General features: G+C 39.9%; 1 protein-coding gene across 4 annotated transcripts; it reads right to left on the bottom strand.

Moving 5' to 3' along the window:
• Positions 1-238: 238 nt before the first annotated feature.
• On the bottom strand, positions 239-21,823 carry PDSS1 (decaprenyl diphosphate synthase subunit 1). Of its 4 annotated transcripts, none has more exons than XM_009634541.2 (10): positions 21,759-21,823; positions 20,735-20,858; positions 20,235-20,365; positions 13,107-13,248; positions 12,228-12,339; positions 12,030-12,139; positions 5,237-5,317; positions 4,953-5,066; positions 1,350-1,430; positions 239-568 (listed from the first exon to the last, which is right to left on the bottom strand). In XM_009634541.2, exons 1-10 carry the CDS (start codon positions 21,821-21,823, stop codon positions 428-430), a joined length of 1,101 nt encoding a protein of 366 aa, XP_009632836.1. In that variant the 3' UTR covers positions 239-427. The 4 variants fall into 4 exon arrangements, with proteins under 4 accessions (XP_009632836.1, XP_035746053.1, XP_035746052.1 ...); XM_035890160.1 differs by lacking the exons at positions 20,735-20,858; positions 21,759-21,823 and adding exons at positions 14,774-14,867; positions 19,683-19,704 and having other exon boundaries at positions 20,235-20,311; XM_035890159.1 differs by lacking the exons at positions 20,735-20,858; positions 21,759-21,823 and adding an exon at positions 14,774-14,867 and having other exon boundaries at positions 20,235-20,314.
• Between the last annotated feature and the right edge of the window lie 1,633 nt (positions 21,824-23,456).

Genomic DNA, 23,456 nt, shown 5'->3' with positions numbered 1-23,456 from the left:
ACAGCCAGGAAGGCACTCAAACCATCTCTCTTCACAGGAGTTTACCAGACAGTAACATGCACGCTCTGTTTATTAGTGGGAACAAGTAAAATTCAGAACAACTTCAGTTCTCATACACTGATTTAAATTTATTCTCATTGTGGCCTTTGTGCATCAACATGTAAACATCTTCCCCAGCCCCCACAATTAACAGCCCTCACTAAAACAATTGTACAGCACAGTTTGATTTGCTCTGAATTGTATGGCTTCCCACAATAAAACACTTTGAACTTCCATTTTTAAAAAAAAAGGTGAACTTCCAAAAAAAAAAAAAAAGGTTTTTTAAAAAAATAATTTTTGGTAGCCTGTGTTGGAAGCAAATAACTTTTTAAGTAAAATTTAGGCACAGTCTGGTAAGTAGCTGCCAGAACGAGCGGAAGGAGTTCTCTCACTTGTCTCGCATGAGTACCATTTCCGTCAGCTGAATGAGGGCTTCTCTTTCAGGGGATGGCCGTAGTTTGCTGATCTCTCGTGTAGCTTCATGGCAGTAGCGCTGGGCGAGGTAGGTTGTTTGCTGCACGCCATCACTCTGGTGTAAGATGACAGTTAAAGGTAATGGTCAGCCTGGTCAGTCTCCCTCCTGCCTTTGCCCTCTTCCACTTACAGGGGGAAGGTTTAAGGTCAGTAAGCACCCTGAATGTTTAATTATATTCTGAAGGGGAAAGGAAGAGGATTCATTCTATATTCATGGAATCTTACATCTCTTGCCCAGTGTCAAAATACTAAAACTCATCCACACTAAGCTGAGGTATACTTTCAAAACAACACTGCTATTAATAATACCCTATTCAGTAGGATTAGAAACTAATGGTTTAACCCCTCCCCTCCTGCCCTAGAGATGTACAAAAGACGTGCTATACTGAAAAAAACAGGTATTATTTTTGCACAGAAAATTATTCAGTCTTTTCAGACCAGAGTCAATTAAGACTGATAAGGAGTGTGTGCTGCAGTTATAAGACTGACTGGTAATTACGTGCTGCTTATACCTGTTGTTGGGTACAGCTGCTCTTCAGCTGAAGGAACTGAGTTCATGCATGAGCTTTTTACTTCTATTATGTGGATTTTGTGCTACTGGAGGGGGAAAAAAAGAAGAAAAAAGAAAAAAAAAAAAGCAGCTCTTTGGTACCTAGCATTTCTGCTAAAACACTGTGCTAGTCAGCTGAAGAGTACTAACTTGGTATTGTACATAGTATGCTACTGAACATGCATTTGAAAATGCAGCCTTGCTATTTTACTTCAGAGGCAATTCATTTCAGACTGACTTCAGCAGAGGCAGTACTCAGGAATGAAATATTTGGTATCAGTCCTACCTGCAACACGTATTTCCGAGCACGTTCTACGTCTCCTGGCTTGCTGAATCGTCTCATTATCATAGCATTCATTTCTGGAAACTAAGCACAAAGGGAGAAGGGCTTGTACTGCTTATGAGTTGTTTTCTGTGTGCTGCCCTGCCTGTCATGCTAAGGTCAAAAAGAAAGCGAAGTGTAGACCTCTTCCCCTGCCACTGTTGTTACTGCAGGGGTAGCTGTAGGCTGATACCTGCAGTCTGCATGGCAGTGTAGTATGGCAAAGCCCAAGCTTAACCTGGCTGGCTCTGTTGGCTGCAGCTTGTTGGTAGTGAAAGTTAGCACCTGCCTTTTCATCGTTTGGAGCAGATGATCCGCTCTGGCAAGTTCTGATGTGGCTACTTCCAGGTGTATAATCTGGTTCAGGTATTCTTAATCACAGATGATGGTTAGCATTGGCACACCTAGAAGAAGCACCTCCTCCCCCGCGCGTACGACAGAGAGCCCAGGAGGTTTGTTAGAGCCGTATTGCACAGCTCGACCTGTAAAACCCATTGGGATACCTTTGACACTTATATCCACTTACGCTTTCCATTGCACTGGTATTTTATATACACAGGCTCTGCCTATGGGAAAGCTCAGGACAAATTTTCATAAGAGAAAAATGACAACTGTAATGTATTTTCAGTCAGTTAGTACCGCACACTCAGTTCCCTACAAATCAGGTAGCTAAGTCAGTTGTCTTGAGAAAGTCACTGCATCACCTACCCAAACACCCAGGCGTTTTCTTCAGACTGTCCAGAAATAGAAAAACCTGGTGCTTAAGAAACTAAGGCTACAACTCAAGGCAGCTACTCTGCAGAACAATTGTGTTTTAAAGGAAGGAGGTGTTTGTTCATCTTGTCTGAAAGGATTATAGCCAAACAAAGATTACTTTATTGCCCTACACTTGCAAAGAATGATCTGCTTTCTTCGCTCGCCTTTGGTCCTGAAACTCTAGCTGTACAAACTTGTTGGGGAACAAACATGCAGCATTCCTCATTGTTGTGACATTTCCCTATTACTCACAGGTAGTCGTCGTGGAGGATGCATTTAGAAGTTTATTGGTGACTCATACTTGGCTTTCTCTAGATCCTAGCTTTCTTCCCATGTAATGACAATTTAATTGCAATGTTCATATAATCCATTTTCATACTATTCATGTTTACAATGATATAGGATGCATATCCTTTCACTTCTTATATTTAAGCACTAAAGGATCTAAAGCACTAAATCTGCACTTCTGCAAACTTAACAGGCAGTATATAAGCATTTGACAGGAATGGTTATAATAACCCCTCAGTCTTCAGCTGTACTAGTTTAAGAGTGGCTTTAGACTTAGTGTACACTAGTGTATTTCCTCAAAAAATTGCCTTTTTTTTTTTTTAACCGTGTGAACTAACTTGAAATAATGAATAAATAGGTCTCACATCAAGCTGAATGTTTTTGTATAAAGGCCTCTCAATATTCTAATGCACACAGATGTATGTCAAAGGGAGGGGAGAGGACAAGAAAAGGCTGTCACGGAAGATCCAGAGCACATTAAGAACTGAAGTATGTTTCTCAGGAAGACAAGTTGAGGATTACCAGATATATTAAAGGGTACGCAAGATAGCACTAATAGTAACTTCAAGAGAAAAGACAGCCTATAACTAACAATTATGTTTTGGCCTATCTTCAAGTTCTGGGTCAGGAGTTTTTATTCTCAGGCACAAACAGATGAAGCATCTTTTAGTAGCAGTACAGGTAAGGGTCTGTGGAAGCTCCAGATTTTTTTAGCACTTTGTTTATGTAGCACTTAAGTCTGTAGTGCTGTTCTTCCAGCTTCCTGAAAACAGCAGGAAAATTCAGCAAAGGAGCCTTCTGCTTAATGCGGAAAACTTTGCAAGACAGTCAAGGTATCTTTCAATGCAAAACCATAAACTTCCCATCTATCAAAGATACAACTGAGGAAAAATGTTTAAAAGTGACCTACAAAGTAGTAGATTTTAAAATAGAACTGGCAGATTTTCTTTTCTTGTACTTCCATATTCTGAACTCATTTATTTTACAAAGATAATTAAATGATAGATGAAGTTGCAAGTCAGAGACAGCCAACCCAAACAAATGAATAGTTTTAATTAAAAAAAAAAAAGAAAAAAGAAAATTCAACACCCACAAGACAACCAGTGTCACCCGTTCTCTGCCAAAATCAGTATTTGCCACATGTCCTTCTTTCTCTCTACAAGCAGCTTTAACACACAAACGAACCAACCAACCATTTCACAGTTGCATCCTTTTTCTGTACCTGACACTGTTCTTTAGACAACTCCAGTTGCTGATGACTAGCAAGATCCTGCTGCTCATCAACAAATTCTGAAATAATGATTCTAGAAGTTTGTGACTCCTCCAGATGAGTCTGTGGGGAGGAACTGAGCACGTGGAGGAGGTTGTTCTCAGGTTGCATTTGTCTGCATTCTTAAGTGGCTGATACACTTTGCTTTCCTGTCTTTTCTGAGAGACGCGTCCTTGTAAACGCCCATGGGATGAACAAACACACACACACGTATGTTCCGCCTCCCCCCACCCCAGGCTTTTTAAGAGGGGGGAGTAAATGTAATGAAGTAGTGTATTTTTTTTTAAATTATTTAAAAACTTTCCTGTATCAAGCTCTGAGCAAATCCAATGAGAGATCACAGACTAACGCTCTACTGGAACCCATTGTGCCAGTTTTTTTATCATGCTGGGACATTCAGTAGGAAGGACTGCTTTCTAAGTCCCAAATCTTCTTTCCTTGGGTGAACCAGAAGCTTGAACAAGGTGCATTAAACCAGTTTCTTCCCCATTTATAGATTAGCACCAATTTTAACATTTCTTTTAGTGCTGCTGGCACTTCCATTTTCCTTGTACTACTCCAAATAATTTTTAAGCCACTAAAAATCCTGACCAATTTTAAGCTTATTTTATATATGATACTCTTCTTTTTTTTTGGTTTTTTTTTTTTTTTCTTTCTCCTCTTATCCAAACTACTAGTACATTTATCTCCAGAAGGAAAAGGCTTCCTATGTCTGTAACTGGATAAGACTCGAGCCCAAAGAGATGAAGAGATCAAATCCAATACATAGAGGTGCCCACCTAAAAGCTAGGCAGAGATTTAAGTTCTTGGCCCCAGATGGATACAAAGCCCAGAACTTGGCAAAAAGCCTACATACATAGTCAAGCCTGGGGAGAACAACATGTCTCAGGAAAGAAAATAAGCAAGCAGCTACTTAGGAATAAACTGCAGAAAACATGCAAAAACTGTCCGAATACCTGTCCCTTTGCAAAGGTTAAGCACTTGGACTGGGGCAGCAAAAGACTAGTGCTGCTTCTGATACAAGGGCCTAATGGCAAGAGGACTTGTGCAGGAAGGTGTTTCTTACTTTGACAGACCGTGTGTGTGCACACTAAATCCAGCTGAGCTCGAACGCACTGATTTTTGACATGTGCCCAGGCCGTGCTCATCTCTTACGCTGTAGACTTGATGTGTTCAAGCCAGACCTCGGTGTGTGTGCTGTGAAGAGCAGTGTGCGCTTTTTGGTTTTGGGAAGTAGATTCCTGTTGACTTACCTGTCGACAAGCAAATAAGACAGGGCCTGTGGCTAATCCAAGCTTGAGATCTGCTGCTGTTGGTTTCCCCAGACGGTCAGCACACGATGTAAAATCCAGCACATCATCTATTAGCTGGAAAGAGATAAACATACAGATTTTTAAAACTTCCTTTATTTTTAACAGGAACTAAATATAGAATAATCCTTGTTAAGAGATTTATAAAAAGGATTAAGACTTTGATTTCTAAGGCAGTTTGGAAAAGTTTAGATTTTAGAATCCCTTTCGTTCAACAAAAGCACTACCTGAAAAGCTATGCCAACATTTTTTCCATACTGGTATGCAATCTCATGAACTTTGGGATCAGGGCAGCCTAGAATTGAAACCTGAAAAGAAAGAAAACCCAAGTAAATAGAAAGCTTTAGTTAGCATCCACTTCTACCATAGGGGTGACAGCAAGCACAGACCGCAGGGGTCTGGAAGAGGGAAAAAAGCTGACTCAGGAGCACATTCTTGCTTATGTCTGTTCATGGATACACACAAATAGCCAAGCTTATTAGAAAACAAGGCTGAACAGCAGTGCAGTATTAAAAATATATTCAAGTCTGGAAAGAGATTAGCTTTATTAAATATTTATCAGACTTAGAAATTATAATGCAGGGATGAAGAGAGAAGAATGTGGATGCACTGCACATGCAGGCTAGTGCTTGTATACAGTCCAGTGACAGGGGAATTAATCTATTACATATATAAATCAGCCAGGGCATAATTGGAGGTCAGACACCAGATAAATGAACATTACATGCCTCATAAAAGATCCACAAAACTGCATGTGTGGCACCCAGTATAGGAGGGACAGTTGAGATAAGATTATTTTTAAGGGTGATATTAGCTATAACTGAATTGCTCAGGAAGATGAGGTGATTAGCTTGCAGACAAAGGTATCAAGGGGATAATTAGTTGCAAAGCCAAGACAGTGAATGAAGGAAGTACACCAAGCTAGAGAAAAGTATCACTAAACTGAGAGAAACAAATAAAACATTTTAATTGAGTACAGATAAAGGAATTGACTACTTGAGAGACAGAAGTTTTGCTGAATAAACTCCACATAGCTAAAATACAGGACACAAACATAAGATCTGAGAACTAATATCTTGCCTAAAAGTAAGGGCACTTATGCTTTTGCATTTACGTATTGATTATACACTTTGCAAAATGAGGTTGGTTATATTTAAATACATGAGATTTATTTCAGCCTTCAATAAAGCAATTAGGAACAGGGGGGCAAAAATCCATCCTGGTTTATTGCAGACATTCCACATCTGCTGTGACTAATGGAAGGAGGGAAGATACATTTTACTTAATGTAAGACTAAAAATACATACTAGGAAAACCACATAACATAAAAGTATGTGTGTGTATATATATATAAAAAATTGTCTTTAAGACTATGTAAGGTAGGATCATTATAAAACCCCCAACCAAACAAAAGCCAACCCCAACCTAAAAGCGAGTCCAGTAGCAGCTCTGAAGGTGAACATGAAGATGGAAATGAAAGAACATTATATCCTAATAAATGTGATGCAACTCACACAAGATTAGAGAATATTTCATGCATCAGTGCATTTCATAACTGAGCATCAGGACGCTTCCCAGTCATAACCCACATCCCTGGGTAATAGTTAAAACCCAGAGGAATCTGGGTGCCCGAGGCATTAACAGCATCTCACATTGCCCAATTTTATTTAAGAGAGGAGGATAGTATAGCAGGAAAATAACACTACTTATGTCTAATCATAGAAAATCCTGAAGGCTATTAAAACAGTGAATTGCAAATATGAGATATTTAAATAGACGTTGCTAGGGACTATCAAACTAGAACATTTTGCCCTTTTGATGCTTGGCTCTTAAATAGCAGTATTTGCCCCAAAGAGCTATCATCATCTACTGCCATACCATGCCTAGCAAACTTGTGGTTGCTTCTGTAATACAAATCAAGTAATATCAGCAAAGCAGGGGGACTGCATCAATGCTGTTTCAGTGAAACCTTTACCTACCATCACATTTCATGTGAAGAATTAAAACATGGAATTCAGTAGAACAGTGACAAAATCCTGGTTAACAGCAAAGGGTCAGAGCTGGCACAACTTGGTAGATGGGGGAGGAAGTGCCATGTAAAGAGAAGAGCTTTCTCATTTAATCTGACAGGTCAGAGCAGAGCTGTTCCTGTAGGTGGACAGTCTTCTATATATTTTTCAGTATATGTACATTCAAAAAAAGAGAAGTGTGAGTAACAGAATGTAACACAAGTAACATTCATCAATGCAAAATTAATTCTTGCAGCTTTGCAAGAGAAGACCCTCATAGCTCCTATTCAGGTCATGAACATTTCTCAAGACAAAAAAAAAAAAAAAAAAAAAAAAAAAAAAAAGAAGAAATCCAGGAGATTGATATCCCGGTAACAGCTCACGTGAGGAACTCTGACCATGGCCACATCACAAATCTGCAGCGTGACTGGGTTTTGTCTACCAGGGAGCTCCTTCAGGAGCCAATTTCTCGAACTGCTCTTGTGGATTATTGCCCCCATCTGGACACTCCCTGGGATGCAGGCAGCAGCCCTGGCGCAGGCAGCCTGTCACTCTGAGCGTGATGAAGTTTAACTGAAGCCATACTAGGGTAATAGCATACATTTAAAAATATAGATCAGGATAACAATGTCACTATAATGATACATACTTAAATGATAAAGCTCACCCTTTGAAAACTCCCCTGATATGACTGATTGATTACACATTTAATCTTGCAAGAATTCAGACTTGTCCTCCACTAAATCCTGATGGAAAAACCCTTCCTAATACCAAGTGGAACAAATTCTTTAGAAAGGTTCTTTGAATTCAGTAAAGCAAGTCAATCTGCTTGGCGTTATTTCAAACACACTTTATAAAATAAAAAAATTGTTTCTATTCTTTCATGTTACATGAGAGACTATAAACCAATCTTGCCTCTTTACCGAATTCCACATCCATAAAATATTCTATCATCAGCTCTGGGTAGATACATCCTGCTCTGTTATTTATCATGCAAGAATACAGCAGCTGGAGTTGAAAGCACTTGCACATCTATACCAGCATCCTGCAGGTCAGAGAGGAAAACCTGCTGCTGGGCAGGGATATTCTTGTATAAACAAGCAAGAGATGTTTGCTCTCACACTCCTAGATTTGTGGACACCATGGAAAGGAAAAGGCTCTACAATCTTCCCCTTTTCCAGCCTTTCTCCTCCACACCCATCTCCTGAAGCAGTCAGGATCCTGCCTTCTCATTCGTGGCTCATCCACCACTGTTTTTCCAGGCAGGAACACTGTTCCTCTTTCCAGTGGAATCACAGAATAGTTTAGGTTGGAAAGAAACTCTGCAAGTTATTTGGTCCAGTCATCTGCTCAAAGCAGAGCTTACTTCACAGTTAGATCAGGTTGCTCAGGCTGTGTCCAGTAGAGTTCTGAGCACCTCCAAGGGTGAAGATCCCACACCCTGTCTGGGCAACCTGTTCCAGCATTTGACCAACCTCACGGAGAAATTTTTCCTAATAGCTAATTGAATTTTTCCATGGTACAACTTGTCCTTTCACTGAGCATCTCTCCATCTTCTCTACACCCTCCCATTACACAGCTGGAGACAGCAAGAGGATTCCCCCTTAGCCTTCTCTACTCCAGACTAAAACCAGCTCTCAGCACATCATTTGCTCCAGCCCCCAGCCATCATGGTAGTCCTTCACTGAACTCGCTCCACAACACGAATATCTGTCTTGTGTGAAGGAGCCCAGCCCCGAGATCTCACTTGTGCCAAACAGAAGAAAATAGCCACTTCCCTTGATGTGCTGGCTGGGCTGGTAGTGATGCAGCCCAGTAAGTGGTTATCCTTCACTGCTGCAGGGCACACCGCTGACTTATCCTCCAGGCTCTTCACATCCTTTTGGTAACTACTCTTAGAAGGGGGTTATGAAGGCCTACCTGGGAGATGAAGATGTCTACCCAGCAGGAGCGCCCCCCGCCCCCAGCAGACGACGATCTTGCCTTGAGTCTGCATTTTCATGCATTTGACTTTTTCTCAAGTAATTAATATTTTAACATGTTAACCAAGTACTTGTTTATGAAGAACTGTACTTTTACAGAAATTACAATTATCTGCCTGAATATCTGTGATATATTTATGCTAATCTTTTTCACAGCAAACATTATGAAGAAGAAATATCCTCAAAGGAAGGAGTTACTGTATTTTAAATAATAAATAAGGACATTTACTGGCTGACCATAATATCTGGTGCTACTGCTGCTATTACCTTACACCTGCTATTGAACCTTATGGTAGTCTGCATGCCTAGTTGGACTGAGGGGACCAATTTTGCTGGTGGTGGTCAGAGGTCTTATTTTCCTAGGCACCAGTTCCACAGCCTGGTAGGTTTTTCTGATCGAGCCCTCTGCACACACCAGACTATGAATTAGTTAAAGCAGGAGCTCACAGGTAGATCCAGAGCTGCAGACTATTCCTTTTCTTCAGTCCCTAGGGCAGACCCTCCATGCACAGCCTCGCCTTACTTGTGGAGGCTGCATGCTTTTTCCTAATAGAGAAATCAAGACTCTCTAGTGCAACGTTACACTTATCTCAAAACAAGCATGTTTTAATCCCTCTTCCGAAAGTATGCTATGCAAAATATGAACAGCTTTGTGAGGGTTAGGAATTCACATTACAGCTGGATTTAAAAAAAAAAAAAGAAAAAAGACTGAGAACCTGCTCAGCTTATTTGCCATCTCCAGCCTGCTTGATGACTAATAGAAATTCCACTTCAGCTTTATTGTTTCTGAATTCTTGAACCAAAGTCACCTCTCATGTTTCTATGAAAAATGTCTTTCAGTAACTAAGGCTTCAGTGACCCTCTGGGCCATCTGCCACCATTTCCTTTTGCAATGTATTACACTTCCGACTGCAACTTTGGTAACATTTCCCCATGCAGAACTACCGTAGAAATAAACTGGAGACTGGGATGGCTCTAATATCTTGAACAGACTGTTCTGTCCCTAAAAAAATATATTATTTTGCTAACATAAAGGACTTTTGATTTAAATGCAGCAGTGCTTCGGGGATGCAAAAGGTATCCAATACAGTGACTAGACCAGGGTTGACAGAGTATCTATTACCTTGTTTAGACATTCTTCCAGGCATACTCTACTCTTCCATCTCTAAAGCATCACACTGTAGACTTCTAAGATGCCACCTGAACTTGTCTGACATCTCTTTTCCAGTTAATACTTTCATCTTATTTAGGCACAGAAACAAACCCCATTTTTTTCCTATCATTAACAGAAACTGAACTGCTTCTAAAGACACACTAGCCTGGTTGTAACTGATGTTCTGAAAACCAATAACCTCTCTCCTTAGCTTTGTCCCTGAAAACAAGATGTGAATACTTGATTTCCTAACTGAATTTCCTTTCAAGCTAGAACTGATGATCCTACTTATCGTTTTCACTACAGAAAACAGAACTCCCTTCTGATTCCACCCTTTTCTGTAGCAGCCAAAAGCACCTAAAAAAAAAAAAAAAGCCACCCAACACCCACCCCCAAAAAACCCTCCCAAATCCCACACAAATAAACATGCCCTTTTCACTGCTATCAGTAGAGTTCTCCTAATCCATGCAAAAAGAAAGAGAGACATATATATACAAGCCATTGCTACTGTGTGCAATAAGTATGGTTTTGCCATAAAGACAGACCTCCCTCTTGTTTTTCCTTTATAACACAAATTTTACTGCCTATAAGATTCCAGCAATTTGGCAAAGGAACAACTCAGAACAACCACTAGAAGAAAAGCAGCCAAACACCCCCTTCACCAGAATCACAACCACAATCTGGAGGGAAGTGCTTAAATCCTTAACTCTTCCGAGTTATGAAAAGGAAAAAAACTCAAAATAGCACATTTGTAAGGAGAATCCACCCCATGGGAAGGTGATTTCTTATATCTGTGAAGGTCCTTTTAGGAAGACAGTCAAAGTAAATATAGAAACCTGCATGTTTTTATTGGGGTAGCAGAATAGCATGGTGCTCCTTACAAGTCCAATTGTCCACCAATATAAATGAAGACTTGCAAAGGGAAATTCTTGCCAGGGTCATACTGCCATTAATATGAGCAATTCAGAAGACTTAACTTCTTTCCTCCAACTAGAATGAAAGATATTTTCCCTCCCCACAAAACCTGTGTCTCTCATTCTATACGATCCTTTTGATTTAAGCAATTTCCAATGGCTGTCTACTGCATAAATGTAACAGTTCTCTGAGAACAAAGGAGGATGACTAACACTATCACAGATTTTTAGTCTAATTCTCTTAGAACTCCCTCTTGCTATAGCATACACCAGCTATATTGCCTTTAATAAAAAAAAATGAATTTATAACTCTCTTTTGGGGCGAGATTATTGCCCACCTTCTCCATTTTCTGCACTAAAACTAAACATGTTTTTTGAGTAAGAGCATAATCCTGAATCAGTTCTTTTTGTAATGAAGTAACAGAACTGAATGACAGAGAGGGTTGGATATAGCAATTGATAATTAAAACCCCCCAAACAAATCTAAAAATACATGCTCTGTTCTTTTACAATGTAATGTAGGTTATACACAGTTAGTTGTTTCCTCCCACTGTTATCATTTAAGGTCCCACTCGGCACCAATGAGTGGGACCAGATGTCAAAGACAACTTAAAAATCAAACGATAGGCTCAAGAATTACCAACTGAGATTAAAAACACTGCCTCAAAGTTGCAGAATTTCATAAATTAAAGGCTGCCACTGTGACCCTTAGTTTGATTCAAGTGAGGATAACAATAAATCTGTGTATGAATATAAAACAGAAAAGAAAGAGTAAAAACCAATATTGGAGGCTACACAGCCGAACTGTGATAAAATGCACAATCTCAAACCCATTCACATTCTGGCAGAATACCATTTAAATGGTTTGCTTTGGAGGCTCTCCAGAGAAAACAGCAATAACTAGTTTAGCTGTGAAGCTTACAGTACAGTATGTTAACTTTAGAAGAGACAGACGTACATACTGCTTTACAACTGTTTGCTATAAGACTCGCAGTCTTCTTAAAAGTCTTCTCGAGGTAGTGAGCAAATCTCTCGTTCTCATTTTCCTTGGAACCCAACTGGAGGAATTCACCTAAAAAGTTGCACAGATGGGAGTTTTTATTTATGGGTTTACTGCTTAGACAAGCGAATCTGAAGATAAAAGTAGAAAAAGACCTTACCACGCACTAGATCTTCAATCACCTGAGTTAGAACAGAGATGATAGTAGTGTTTCCAATTCGTGCTAAAGCTACGGAAGCAGCTGAGAGGATGAAGTCACCAGCTAGAACAGCCTAAGAATAATAAAAAAAAATTTGATCTTTTAAGTCTTTTCCTGTAAGTGCTAGTACAGACAATACAATTTCCCTTATTTGGCAGGTCTACTCACATCACATCATTTTCCTACATAAAGCACATGTATCTCATTTTAACAGAAAATAGAAAATAACCAAATACTAAAATTGGAACCATTTTTGAATCCCTATCTTATAGTGCTGTTTGTATTTTTCTGTCTAAGCACTGTCCTCCCTATATGCAAAATCTGAGTACATGCTTGCCTGCAAAGTTTTTTTGAACATTCCTTCTCTATTTGACCATTCTGTTGTGACTGTTATGCTATGTCAGCTCTGAATTGCCGTCATAAGTTCTGATGCGTCAGCAGTGTACTTCCCTTGCATTTTCTGATTAAAACCTTCCTTTTAATGCTTTATAAAGAAACACCTCTCTCAAAAAAAAAAAAAAATAATTTCATGCTGACTGAAACCTTTTTGCATTCACTATTGAGTCAGGGTAACTTATAGTGTTCTGGATGAGGTTCAAAGTATTCCAACAGCACTGCAGAGAATGGAATAGGGAATGTACAGTAAGTAAGAATCACACTACAATCATACATTAGCCAATACTTCCAGCAGTTCAGAAAAGGGACACACATTTGTACACACCTCTTCATACTTTTTCTTGCATATCCCAAGACTGTGCCTAAGGATAGTAATGTGACAAAACCCCTATTTGTGCTCTGCTGATACTCAAAGGCGAGTCTTGCACATAACAGCAAACTCACCTTCCTCTCTCCCCAGATTTGATTGACTGTCATCTTTCCTCTGCGAGAATTTGCATCGTCAATAACATCATCATGAACTAGGCTAGCTGTGTGTATCATCTCAGCAATTATGGCCACAGAGCGCTGGCTTGCTTGCACCTCCCTAAAATAAAAACCAAGAACAGTCAAATAATTAAATTAATTATATGTGCTGCAATACACCAAAACAAATCTCTACTAAAACCAAACAAAAAATGTTTCTCTGAAAACAGCTGTTGCAGCTTTTCCATGGCCTGAACCCCATCTTTCAAACCTGGAATTAGGAAGAGAGAAGAAAGTGAGATCACATTAGTACAGTAAGTGCAATGGGATGTTTCCATCCTTATTAGGCCTGTTTCTGCCTTGCTGCTGAAGCCGTGAAAAGCTAAAATCAGAACTGCAAAACACCCGAGTAATTGACTCTTATCCCTGTAAATCCAGACTGCAGTGAATAGCATAGCAGGCTTGGTTCCAAGGAGATGGATATCTGGAAAATGCAGAGAAAAGAATGACAGGTAGCTTTGTAGAAGTGTTTTAAGTTTTCCTTATCTCTGCGTTGCTCTGCCTATCAAACTCTCCAAAGCTGGCTAACTCTACTAACCAGCAAGCTGGAGAGATCAGCAGCCTTGGAAACCTGTATTCTACATTTGAAAGACATAACTCACGGATCTTATCCTTTAACTTATCTGATTACCTTAACACCTCAGAGGTTCTTCAAAAGCCTGAGGAATTAACTGGAATTATACTGCAACCACTTCCGGACTGTAAACACTAACTAACTAACACTAACTGAAATTCAGCCTTTGGGGAGATCAAACACGAACGATTCAACTCTCAGTAGTTCACACCTACTTTATTTTTTAAACTAGATGAAAAGAAGGTAATGGAAGAACATAGAAACAATTACCTAAGGATCAAGGTTACAAAAACTAACACAAAAGAGCCAACCTAGCCCACACAAAGGACCATCTAACCTAGTATCCAACTGCCACTGCCTTGTCAAGTATCTATCTTTATCTATCTTGTATCTATCTTTTTTTTTTTTTTTTTTTTTTTTTTCTGCCTGTTTTCATCATGGGTTCCATGTATGATCCCAATCAGCCTTGCCTTATAGCTATAACAAGCCCATATGGATGTTAAAAAAAAAAAAACAAACAACCAAACCCAACAAAAGAAAAAATTACTTCTGATATATAGATACCTTACTTCTGGTATACAGATAACAGAGCAAATCACACTATTTTCCAGCAGAACAGAAAAAGAACCGAGAGAAACAGAAGATAATAATTTCAGTTCAGCTGAAGGGAATTTAAAGTCTTCTTGCATTGCCTATGTCTATTAAAATCTAGTGATTAATCACAAAATTAAAGAACATCTTGCAGTCTGCTGACATAACATTGCGTTCTGACACCTACCTCTATGCAGAAGTCTGCATTGCTGTCAGTGGGAGTTCTACATCCTGAACAATAGCAGGATGTGTAGCTCATAGGCTGTGAAAATGTGGTTTTTAAACAACAGAAAATAAGAGCTGGAAACCTTCACAGTTGTTTGAAGGCAAGTTTTACTGCGGACTAGTAATTTAGTCAAATGCTAGTTCAGTGTAAGTAGTTTTCCAAAATAAACTATTGTTACTAAGTAGGAGAACTTACCTTCAAAAAACTGTAAAGGTCTCCAGCCTCTTTCATGCACTGGTCTCCTTTTGGGACTCCCTTTTTCATTAATTATGTCAGCAGACTGGACTTCCTGCTGGGAAGTAGCAGTAAATGGCAACACTCACCAACACACCAAAATCTTTCAGTAGCATGAAGACAGCACAAGGACAGACATTTCAAAAGCAGGTTTTGAAAAGTTCTGCATTATAGTGCATTTCATCTCTGACAATGACTAAAAATGGCATAGGAATGTTCATGGTTCATGTGTCTGGCTCCCAGAATGTTATAGCAAATGCAATCATTTAACCCGAAGGAGTTTTGTTAAACTACTGTTTCTGCAAGGTCTCAAGCAACGTTCTTCACACTACTGGCAAAAAAATTTGTAATAGTTTCCTACAAACATCTTGTGAGAGTAATTCTGAATCAGAGCATGCCTATTTTAGGGAAAATACACAAGAAACAGGATCCTTCTCATTCCCTGCCATTTTTCATTCTGCTTCGCCTGCAAAACAAAAGCAAAAAGTAGCAGTAACTCAAGTCAGTAGGTAAGTGGGTCCCCAACAAGTCCAGTAAGTAGAAAGATGCCATTTTTAGGTCATTCTCAAAGTAAAGGCATCCCAAGATGATATATATATATATTTAAACAAAATTTTTATACAACTATAAGTTCATCTTTTTATACACACATTATATTGATTTTTAAGTCCTTGATCACGGTCTATTTTTCAGTAGGACCCCCTGCTTGATTCTGTGATAAGCTTCTACAGACCTACAGCACCCTGAGGTCTTTTCCATTCAAGAACTTGTTTCATGGACGCTGAACAAGACCAAGGCTGATCTTACAGGTTAAAAAAACAACCTAACACCTCCCTCCAAATATCCCTCTTCAAAAAATACAAAAAAGGGGGGGGGGTGGAACAGAAACAACACAAAACAGTATTTACAGTCTGCAACAAAGAGCTTTGCAATGTGTTTGCCAGTAAGTAAATATTGCCAGTTTAAAGACAGGAAATGTGCAAAAGATCTTGCAGAATTTCTGTCTTATGACCACACTCCTCAGTGTGCACTTTTGCTGTTAAGTCCCTGTGGCTGAAAGAAATTAACATATCTGAAACAGTCTGTGACACAGAAAGGGACTGCAGACTAGGGGAAGCATAGAGAAGACGTGTTAACACAGGAGCAAATTACAGAACAGCTGAAAAACAGTGTACAGTACAGACATCTGACAACCATGGTTTGGAGGAGTGAAATGAAAGAGAACTAAGATGGCTGGCAGGTCCTCATATCTTTGGGAAATATTACTCTATTGAGTTCAGCCAGATCATTATATTTAAGTATTTCTTGCACTATTTTGATGGATTTATTTCCCTTCCCCCCCCCCCCCCCCCCCAAATTCTTTGTGCTCACTATTTTCCCTATTGAAATGTCTGTGTATTTCTTTAGCCTTCTTGTATTTGTTTGTCTCTCTCATTTTGCAGACTACTTGCAAACACCTCTGGAGAATACACCCTAAACAGAAACATTAGGTCCAGTCAAGCTAAGTGATAATTCTGTGAAATTCTGCACACGGATATGTGAAGAAATGCCAGAGGATGTGTGAAATTGAGGGTTTGTGTGACTTCAGCTTAAACTCTTAACAACAATCCTCACTCTTGCACTAAGGACTCAGGGTTGTACTTCTGACACTTGGATATTCAAGGGGAAAAAACCCAACATATCAGCACAGAACAACTGGAATGCTTCAAACACTTATCTTTTTTGATAATAGTTTAGAATCTTTATACAACTGTCATTCTCCTTTGTTATGACTACAATAAAGTGACTTCACTCTAGAAAGACAGTTAACCTGCCGAGGGCATTCTAAACACCTAGCTGTCCTCAAATCTAAACATATATGATAGTGCCACCTGAACTGTAAGCAGAGCTACCTGGGTGTTCCCCTCCCATTCACTTGAGACGCCTTGTCTATTCTGGTGGGGCTCTGTGAAGACAAAGAGGTCTCTGTGGACTACCTCGTAAGATCAGGACCTATAACCGTACAAAGCTGTGCCCTGTTTTTTTTTAACAGCCAAACAAGGAAGAGTATTACCTTTTCTACTAGTACTGCACACACACACACAAAGAAAAAAATCAGAACAAAAGAACAGGCAAAAGCATGTTGAGTCCCGCAAGTTCTATGACCATTAAGAGCGGCGGCAAGATGAAGCAGAAACTCAACATCAGTAACACAAACCCCAGAGGCAGAACTCAAGGAAGAGTATTACCTTTTCTACTAGTACTGCACACACACACACAAAGAAAAAAATCAGAACAAAAGAACAGGCAAAAGCATGTTGAGTCCCGCAAGTTCTATGACCATTAAGAGCGGCGGCAAGATGAAGCAGAAACTCAACATCAGTAATACAAACCCCAGAGGCAGAACTAAAAAAAAAAAAAACAAACCAAAAAAAACCCCAAAAACCACCAGCACAGGATATTGGCTCACCCCACATCTACAGATGTTCTGGCCGGTATCTTTGATTACATGTGTGGGAACCAAAGCTTCAACGAAGAAAAACAAGCCTGGGAGAAGAATCAATATTAACTGAGGAAAAGAACAATAAAATGCTTTGAGGGAAATGACAAGTTGAAAGAGGAAAAACATCTTAAAAGAATATTGGGAGAAGCAGAATGGAAAGCAAGTTGTGGGGTTTTTTTCCCTCAGGTCTATAGCAGAGTAGCTGAGTTACAAATATGCAGTGTTTCCTTCTCTACATAGATAATTTACCTCACAAACAGTAAAAAGTTGGAAGAACTATTTGTCACCTGGAAGCAACACTGCTTTAAGAAGCAAAAATAATGAAACCAGTAAGTAGGTGTAACACAGCCTGCTTCAAGAAGCTTAAAAGCAAAAGAGAAGAAAATGCCCAAAAAACTTAATCAACTAAGTGCATATCCAAAATATGAAAGTATATTCTTTTGGCATGGCCTACTCAACCCTCAAAAGATGTTGCTCGTCACGCATGAACCAAAAAGCAGTACAGTGAGGACTTGTATGAACACACGTGAACTTTAATTCCAGTCATAGGCTTAGAGAAAAGTGGCATGAGGCAAAGAAGAGGAAGGTAAATACACCGGGATTTCATTTTCTTCCTTTGCTGAAACATTTCTGTTCTCCCTACTCTGAATTTCATTCTAAAAACAACACGACAGAGACAGTGACTCAGTCTGTCCTTATACATGGAACATTCAGATTAATGAGGAGGCTTTTAAACATCAAACATAGTTTTGAGGTGCTGACAAAAACTGCAACAGATGTACAAAAGCTGCCACATGACACCAGCATCTATAAATCAGAGCGCTTATGCTGAGGGTTGGCTACTGCAAAGCAAACGCTTGCCTCAGGCATACATGGCACTTGAGCTCTAAGATCACAATTTCTCACTAGTATAGGGCAGGTCTCAAAACTGGTCCTGATGGTTTCAAGACAGCGTACCGCATGGACATAATGACATGGACGTCCATGAGCATATACATACGTCAAAAGACAGCAAATATGCTTTGAGCATATAAAGGCAAATTCAGTTCTTTCTACAGCTATTTCTTGTCTTTGATTCACTGCTCACCTCCTACACCATATGACATCAATTCCAGCCTGCTCGGTATTGCATGTACACTACATCATTTCATTCATAAGCTTGTTATGCTACATACTAGAATGAGATAGAACAATTTTCCCATTATTCTGACTAGAAGAATGCTCAAAAGACTCACTGCCCAAGTTGTTAAAAGTCTAATCCTAAGTTTCCATCCTCTTAGCAACATCATCCTTTGCCTTAAATAGCTCTTTCACCTCTGTTCCTGATAAATTTGTAGACCACAAGTCCTTCATTCTTCCCAATTATCTTTGCAGTCCATCCCTGAAGCTAGCTGGACTTACCTTTTTTTGAACACCAGGATCAGATATGCTGATGATTTCACAAAATGCTATACAAGGGTATCAGCACTCCCACAGCTGAAATGGATATGCTATGGTTGATGCATGCTAGGGTTGCTTTAAGGTTTTTCATAGAGAAGATGGCTGCAAATCACATTGGGGTTATGCCCTAACAGGACACTCATGAGCCTCCAAGCTCCAGCAGAAATTTTTGGTTTATTGTGCTTCCTTTCATTCCAACATGGATGGCCAGTCATCAAGAATGATTTTGTCATCAAAAAGTACCATCATCACGTTCCTGTTTTTCATGTCAAGACCACTCTTGAAAATATTAAGCCAATCAGTGCTGTAACAAGGGACATCCTTGAGGTGTTTCACAACTGATATTGTTCCTTTCGCTACCTCTAAGACAATGACAAAGAGCAGTACTGAATGGAGAACAGAATGGAGAATAGGAGTGAAGTTCATTAATCCTGGAAAATGTTTTCCTAAAACAGGAGGAATTGGCACACACAGGACAGGACACTGCCAACTAGGTTTTGCTTTCTCCATCAAAGTTATATTCACATAGGAGGGGGTATACTGGGAGAGGTGCCATATCAAGAAGCAAAATATATGCCATGCTCTGTGGTAGAATCAAGTCCAACAAAGCATTAACCTACTGCTAAGGAAAAAATGATGCAAGAGCTGAGAGAAATCCCTTAAGACTGCCAAATTAGCCTAGAAACTCTTCTGGCAAGGGACCAAAGATTTCATATTTGAAATTCTATACAAGGGAAGACTAGAAGCATAGCTGGAAGGCAGAGAACACTCCAGCCAACATAATGCAAACATAACAGCTGATAGGAACGTGTGGAGAGAAGCGTTTTCCATCAGCCAGAGCAAGCAGTGATAGAGAGTACAGGGCGAGCATGATGTTCTGCTCAGTTAAAACTGCTTTCAGAAGATAAGAACATGAGGATTACACCAGCTATAAGCTTAAAATCTCACATTAAAGTGTAGAAACTTGCTCCTAGAGGGGGGAAAACAAAAAACTTTCTGACTGTTTTGAATGTCTCACACTTTTGAATGTAATCATACCACCTGCATAATTACAAAAAAAAACCCTATGGAAGTGTCTTCTTGCAGCAAAGTTCTTACCGGTGACAACAGTTTAATACCTACAGGAGTGGTTACAAATGAAAAATACTTTAAAGTTCATATACCTTCAAGGAGTATTAGAGGTTCTAATGAAGCATTTATTTAAGAAGCTAAAATTGACTAGAAGCCATGCAAATATCAGAATTTGGCACCATTATTTATCCATCACCAGTTACAACTTTGGCATAGTCTACAATTTTACACATGGACGCATATAATAAACCCAGCAGATCCTTTTGCACTGCTAACCACAAAAATACAACTTCATGATGCAACTTAAATTCAGGTTTTACTGAGGAGCTTTTTATTTTCATAAAGTTACTAGACATATTTTTCACGAACACAAGAAACACAAATTTCAAGTACAATATATGCCCATATATCTAAAAGTGACCGACTCACCTGGAATTATTATGGTGAATGTTGCAAGCCCTTGCCATTAGCACCACAATCATTGGTCGAAAGGCCTTTCCTTTCCCATCAAAGTAATAATCACACATTTCCTTAAGTTCTGCTGTAGATACAAGTAATTCCTATAAAAAGGAAAAGAACATATCAGCATAAAAGTCACAAAGCCAATCTGGTTAGTGTAAGCAAAACAGTATGCATACATAAAGTTATTGCCTTCATTTCACCCAATGTAAGCTGAAGTTGTTTTTAAAATTACTATGAGCAATCTGAAACATAAATGAAGTATTCCAGCAGTGTAAATCAGGAAGAAAAAAAATTTGCATTCTGGTTCTATAAGATCTGTAGAAATGCTCCCTTTGCCTTCAGTTTAAGTTTCAGACAGCTGTTCATAAACATAAAGAATATTCTTTCACAACTATCCTCCAAAGCAACCGTTGCAATTAAGACTGGAATCATCACAACATCCCAGAATAGTCACCAAAATCCCTTACCTTTTTAATATCTTCATAGAGATTCTTCAAGTCTTTTCTACCAAGTTGAAAAGGGTCTTGGTATTTTTCATCACTAACTGTCTTACTGCAGCTGCACAAGTGGGATGTACTTGTATGATGAAACCTGGTGACAGTGGTTTTCAAGAGAGTAACATTCTTAAAAGCAAACTTTCCCTGATTCCTCAAACAGAAACATTTCAAAGCATTTCCTCCTCCTCCCCCCTCACACAAAATTTAACCAAATGGCTAAAACACAAACAGAAGGCATCAAAACACTCTTTTCAGCCAAGCTAATAAGGTGCAAGGCAGCACAGCTACATACTGATGAGCGTAGACTTTTAGGAGCTGGCAAAGTGCAGGATTTAGCAAACAATAACACACACACGCTGTTCTTAACAGATTACAGAGTCTGAGACTTGTAAAACTGCGCTGCTCTCAATGTATTCCTTCTGAACACACTATTGATAGTATAGTGTACATTTGGAGGTAAAGCCTTCATCTTCCAGTAACATAATTATTCTGTTACTTTCTTCCCTCTCCTATACACTCCTGGAAAAAATATTCCTGACTTGGATTTGAAAACTCTCCTTTGCACACCCAGCTACATTATAAATTATAAATTAAATCGATACTTCCAGGTAGCATGATGATGTTATGAAAGCTCATCTGTAAAGGGTGAAAGCTCCACCTGTATGCATTAAGATGCATTAGGCTTAGGCCTGATTTTTTTTTTTTTTTTTAATGCTCCCTGGAGTTTAAGTTCATGCCTTTTATTATGTTTCCCTTTTAAAGTGAACCATATGGGTTTTCTTGGGGCATTCTTGCTTTGCCCATTGCTCTCCAGGATGGAGGACTTACTTAGATTCAGACTCAGCACCACAACAGCAGTCTACACAGAATTATCCAATTAAGTACTGGAGTGAAAAACCTTATCTCGAAGTTTACAGCTCAGAGGTGTAACTACCCAGTTCACCCGATAACTCTGGTTTTAGCCATTATACAACAATATGAATCTCCAACTTACCGCCAACATATATTACACATTTTTGGAAATGACAAAGTTGAACTTCTTTGGGTAATGTGACACATCTGCACAAAGAAAAACCAGGGTTAATTTAACAGAACTTTAAACTGACAGAAAACTTATGATAATAAAAACCAAGTGTCTGTTCATCAGCATTGTTCTGTTTCCCCATTTTAACAACTGAGCAGCAAAGGGAGTCTCGTAATCTCCTTCCATATCACGTGACACATAACTGCCAATATGTACATTAACTTCCGACTTAAACTGACTCCTCCGCTCAGTTTTTCCACTTGCAGGCCCAGCCCAGAAGACATATCAGTTAACTTCCCTGAACTGCTCTAATGAAACATTGCTTTTGCAATCATGGAAAGTGCAATTCTCAAATGTTTCCTGTCTTGCAGATAAATCTAGAGTGCACCAGTCAAAGCACAGAGAAAAGGACAAGAGCTGTTTCCATAAACTACAACACTAACAGAAGAAAAACATGTCCTTATTTTCCCCTGAAGCAATTTTAATTCAGCTTGCTTATGATAATTTACACCTGCACATCTTTCCTGCTAGGTGGCAAGAACCTAACCTCCAAACCCAGCAATCTCTCCAACGATCTCTCCCTGCAGATGGAGCCCAAGAGCCTGGGGGAAGGCCAAGTCCCAGGTACAAGATTCCAGCAGAGATAGGCTTAGAAAGGAAACACACCTTTTGCTCTGCTCCTGGCATGGTTGGCAAGAACTACCCAGCCCTGCCCTGGAGTGCATGCTGACTCAGGGACCCAGGCGGGCTGACTCAGCCTGAAATCATTACAATCCACACGTTCACCAAACTGCCTCTCCAAAAGCCCACGCAGAAACACTCAAGGAGACCTAGAACTGGAGAATAGTTCCCCCAATTTGCTCCTTATGCCTCAGTGTCTCCTTGTAAGCAATTTGAAATCTCTCTCTCCTTGGATGCAGGGAGAGAAACAAGAGCAAAGCACAGGCTCCAGGGCATCCTTCCATCCTCCTTGTGTACAGGATGAAAAAAGGCCAGGCAAGGAGACAAGGGAAGGAGAGGAAGAAGAGAGAAAGGAGAGGAACCCTAACTTATAGACTTGCAACTCACTGCTGTCTGACCTCAGTGCCCAGACCTACGGCCAAGACCTTCATGAGTTCACTCTCTCACACCTCTCACCATTTTCTGTTGTTAAAAAAATAGCTGATCTCTTCCTTTGGTGAGGGCACAGACAGACTCCTTTACACTGCTGCTTAACACTGTAACACTGGGTCATCACCATTTTCTGTTGTTAAAAAAATAGCTGATCTTTGGTGAGGGCACAGACAGACTCCTTTACACCGCTGCTTAACACTGTAACACTGGGTCACGCACGATGCTGGACACATCACAGTCACAACACCTTACTGCAGGTCAGAACAGTAGCTTGGCCTTGTGAGGAAGGTGTAAGCGAACGCAGTGGGAGAACTGCCCCCCGTTACTGCCCCCCGTTACCACTCCTAATGCTAACACGCTCAAATGCGTTGAAAAACCTCACACTAACGAGAGTCGCTTTCCCTGCTCCCGCCTAGGAAGAGCCCGAGAGGTTCTTCCCCACAGCAGTAACCAATTCTGCCCTTAAAAGCCTTAGGCCAGCATTCACCCTTGCACCGAGAGCGCTCCTGCCCCCTGCAAGGCCCCCCCGGGCAGGGAGCTGCCCGCCCGCCCGCC

Source organism: Egretta garzetta, unplaced genomic scaffold, assembly GCF_000687185.1.
Source record: "Egretta garzetta isolate BGI_Z169 unplaced genomic scaffold, ASM68718v1 scaffold142, whole genome shotgun sequence".
NCBI lineage: Eukaryota > Metazoa > Chordata > Aves > Pelecaniformes > Ardeidae > Egretta > Egretta garzetta.
The sequence above is the reverse complement of the archived record's forward strand: the minus strand, read 5'-3'. Positions and strand labels throughout refer to the sequence as shown.

Bases quoted from the DNA above. Each gene is read 5' to 3' on its own strand.
- PDSS1 (XM_009634541.2), bottom strand. From the start codon at position 21,823: ATGTGTCACATTACCCAAAGAAGTTCAACTTTGTCATTTCCAAAAATG. The intron at 20,859-21,758 runs GTAAGTTGGAGA...CACTGTCACCAG, and splicing joins ATGTGTAATATATGTTGGCG to GTTTCATCATACAAGTACAT. The intron at 1,431-4,952 runs GTAAGTCAACAG...CTTTGTGCTTAG, and splicing joins TCTTATTTGCTTGTCGACAG to TTTCCAGAAATGAATGCTAT.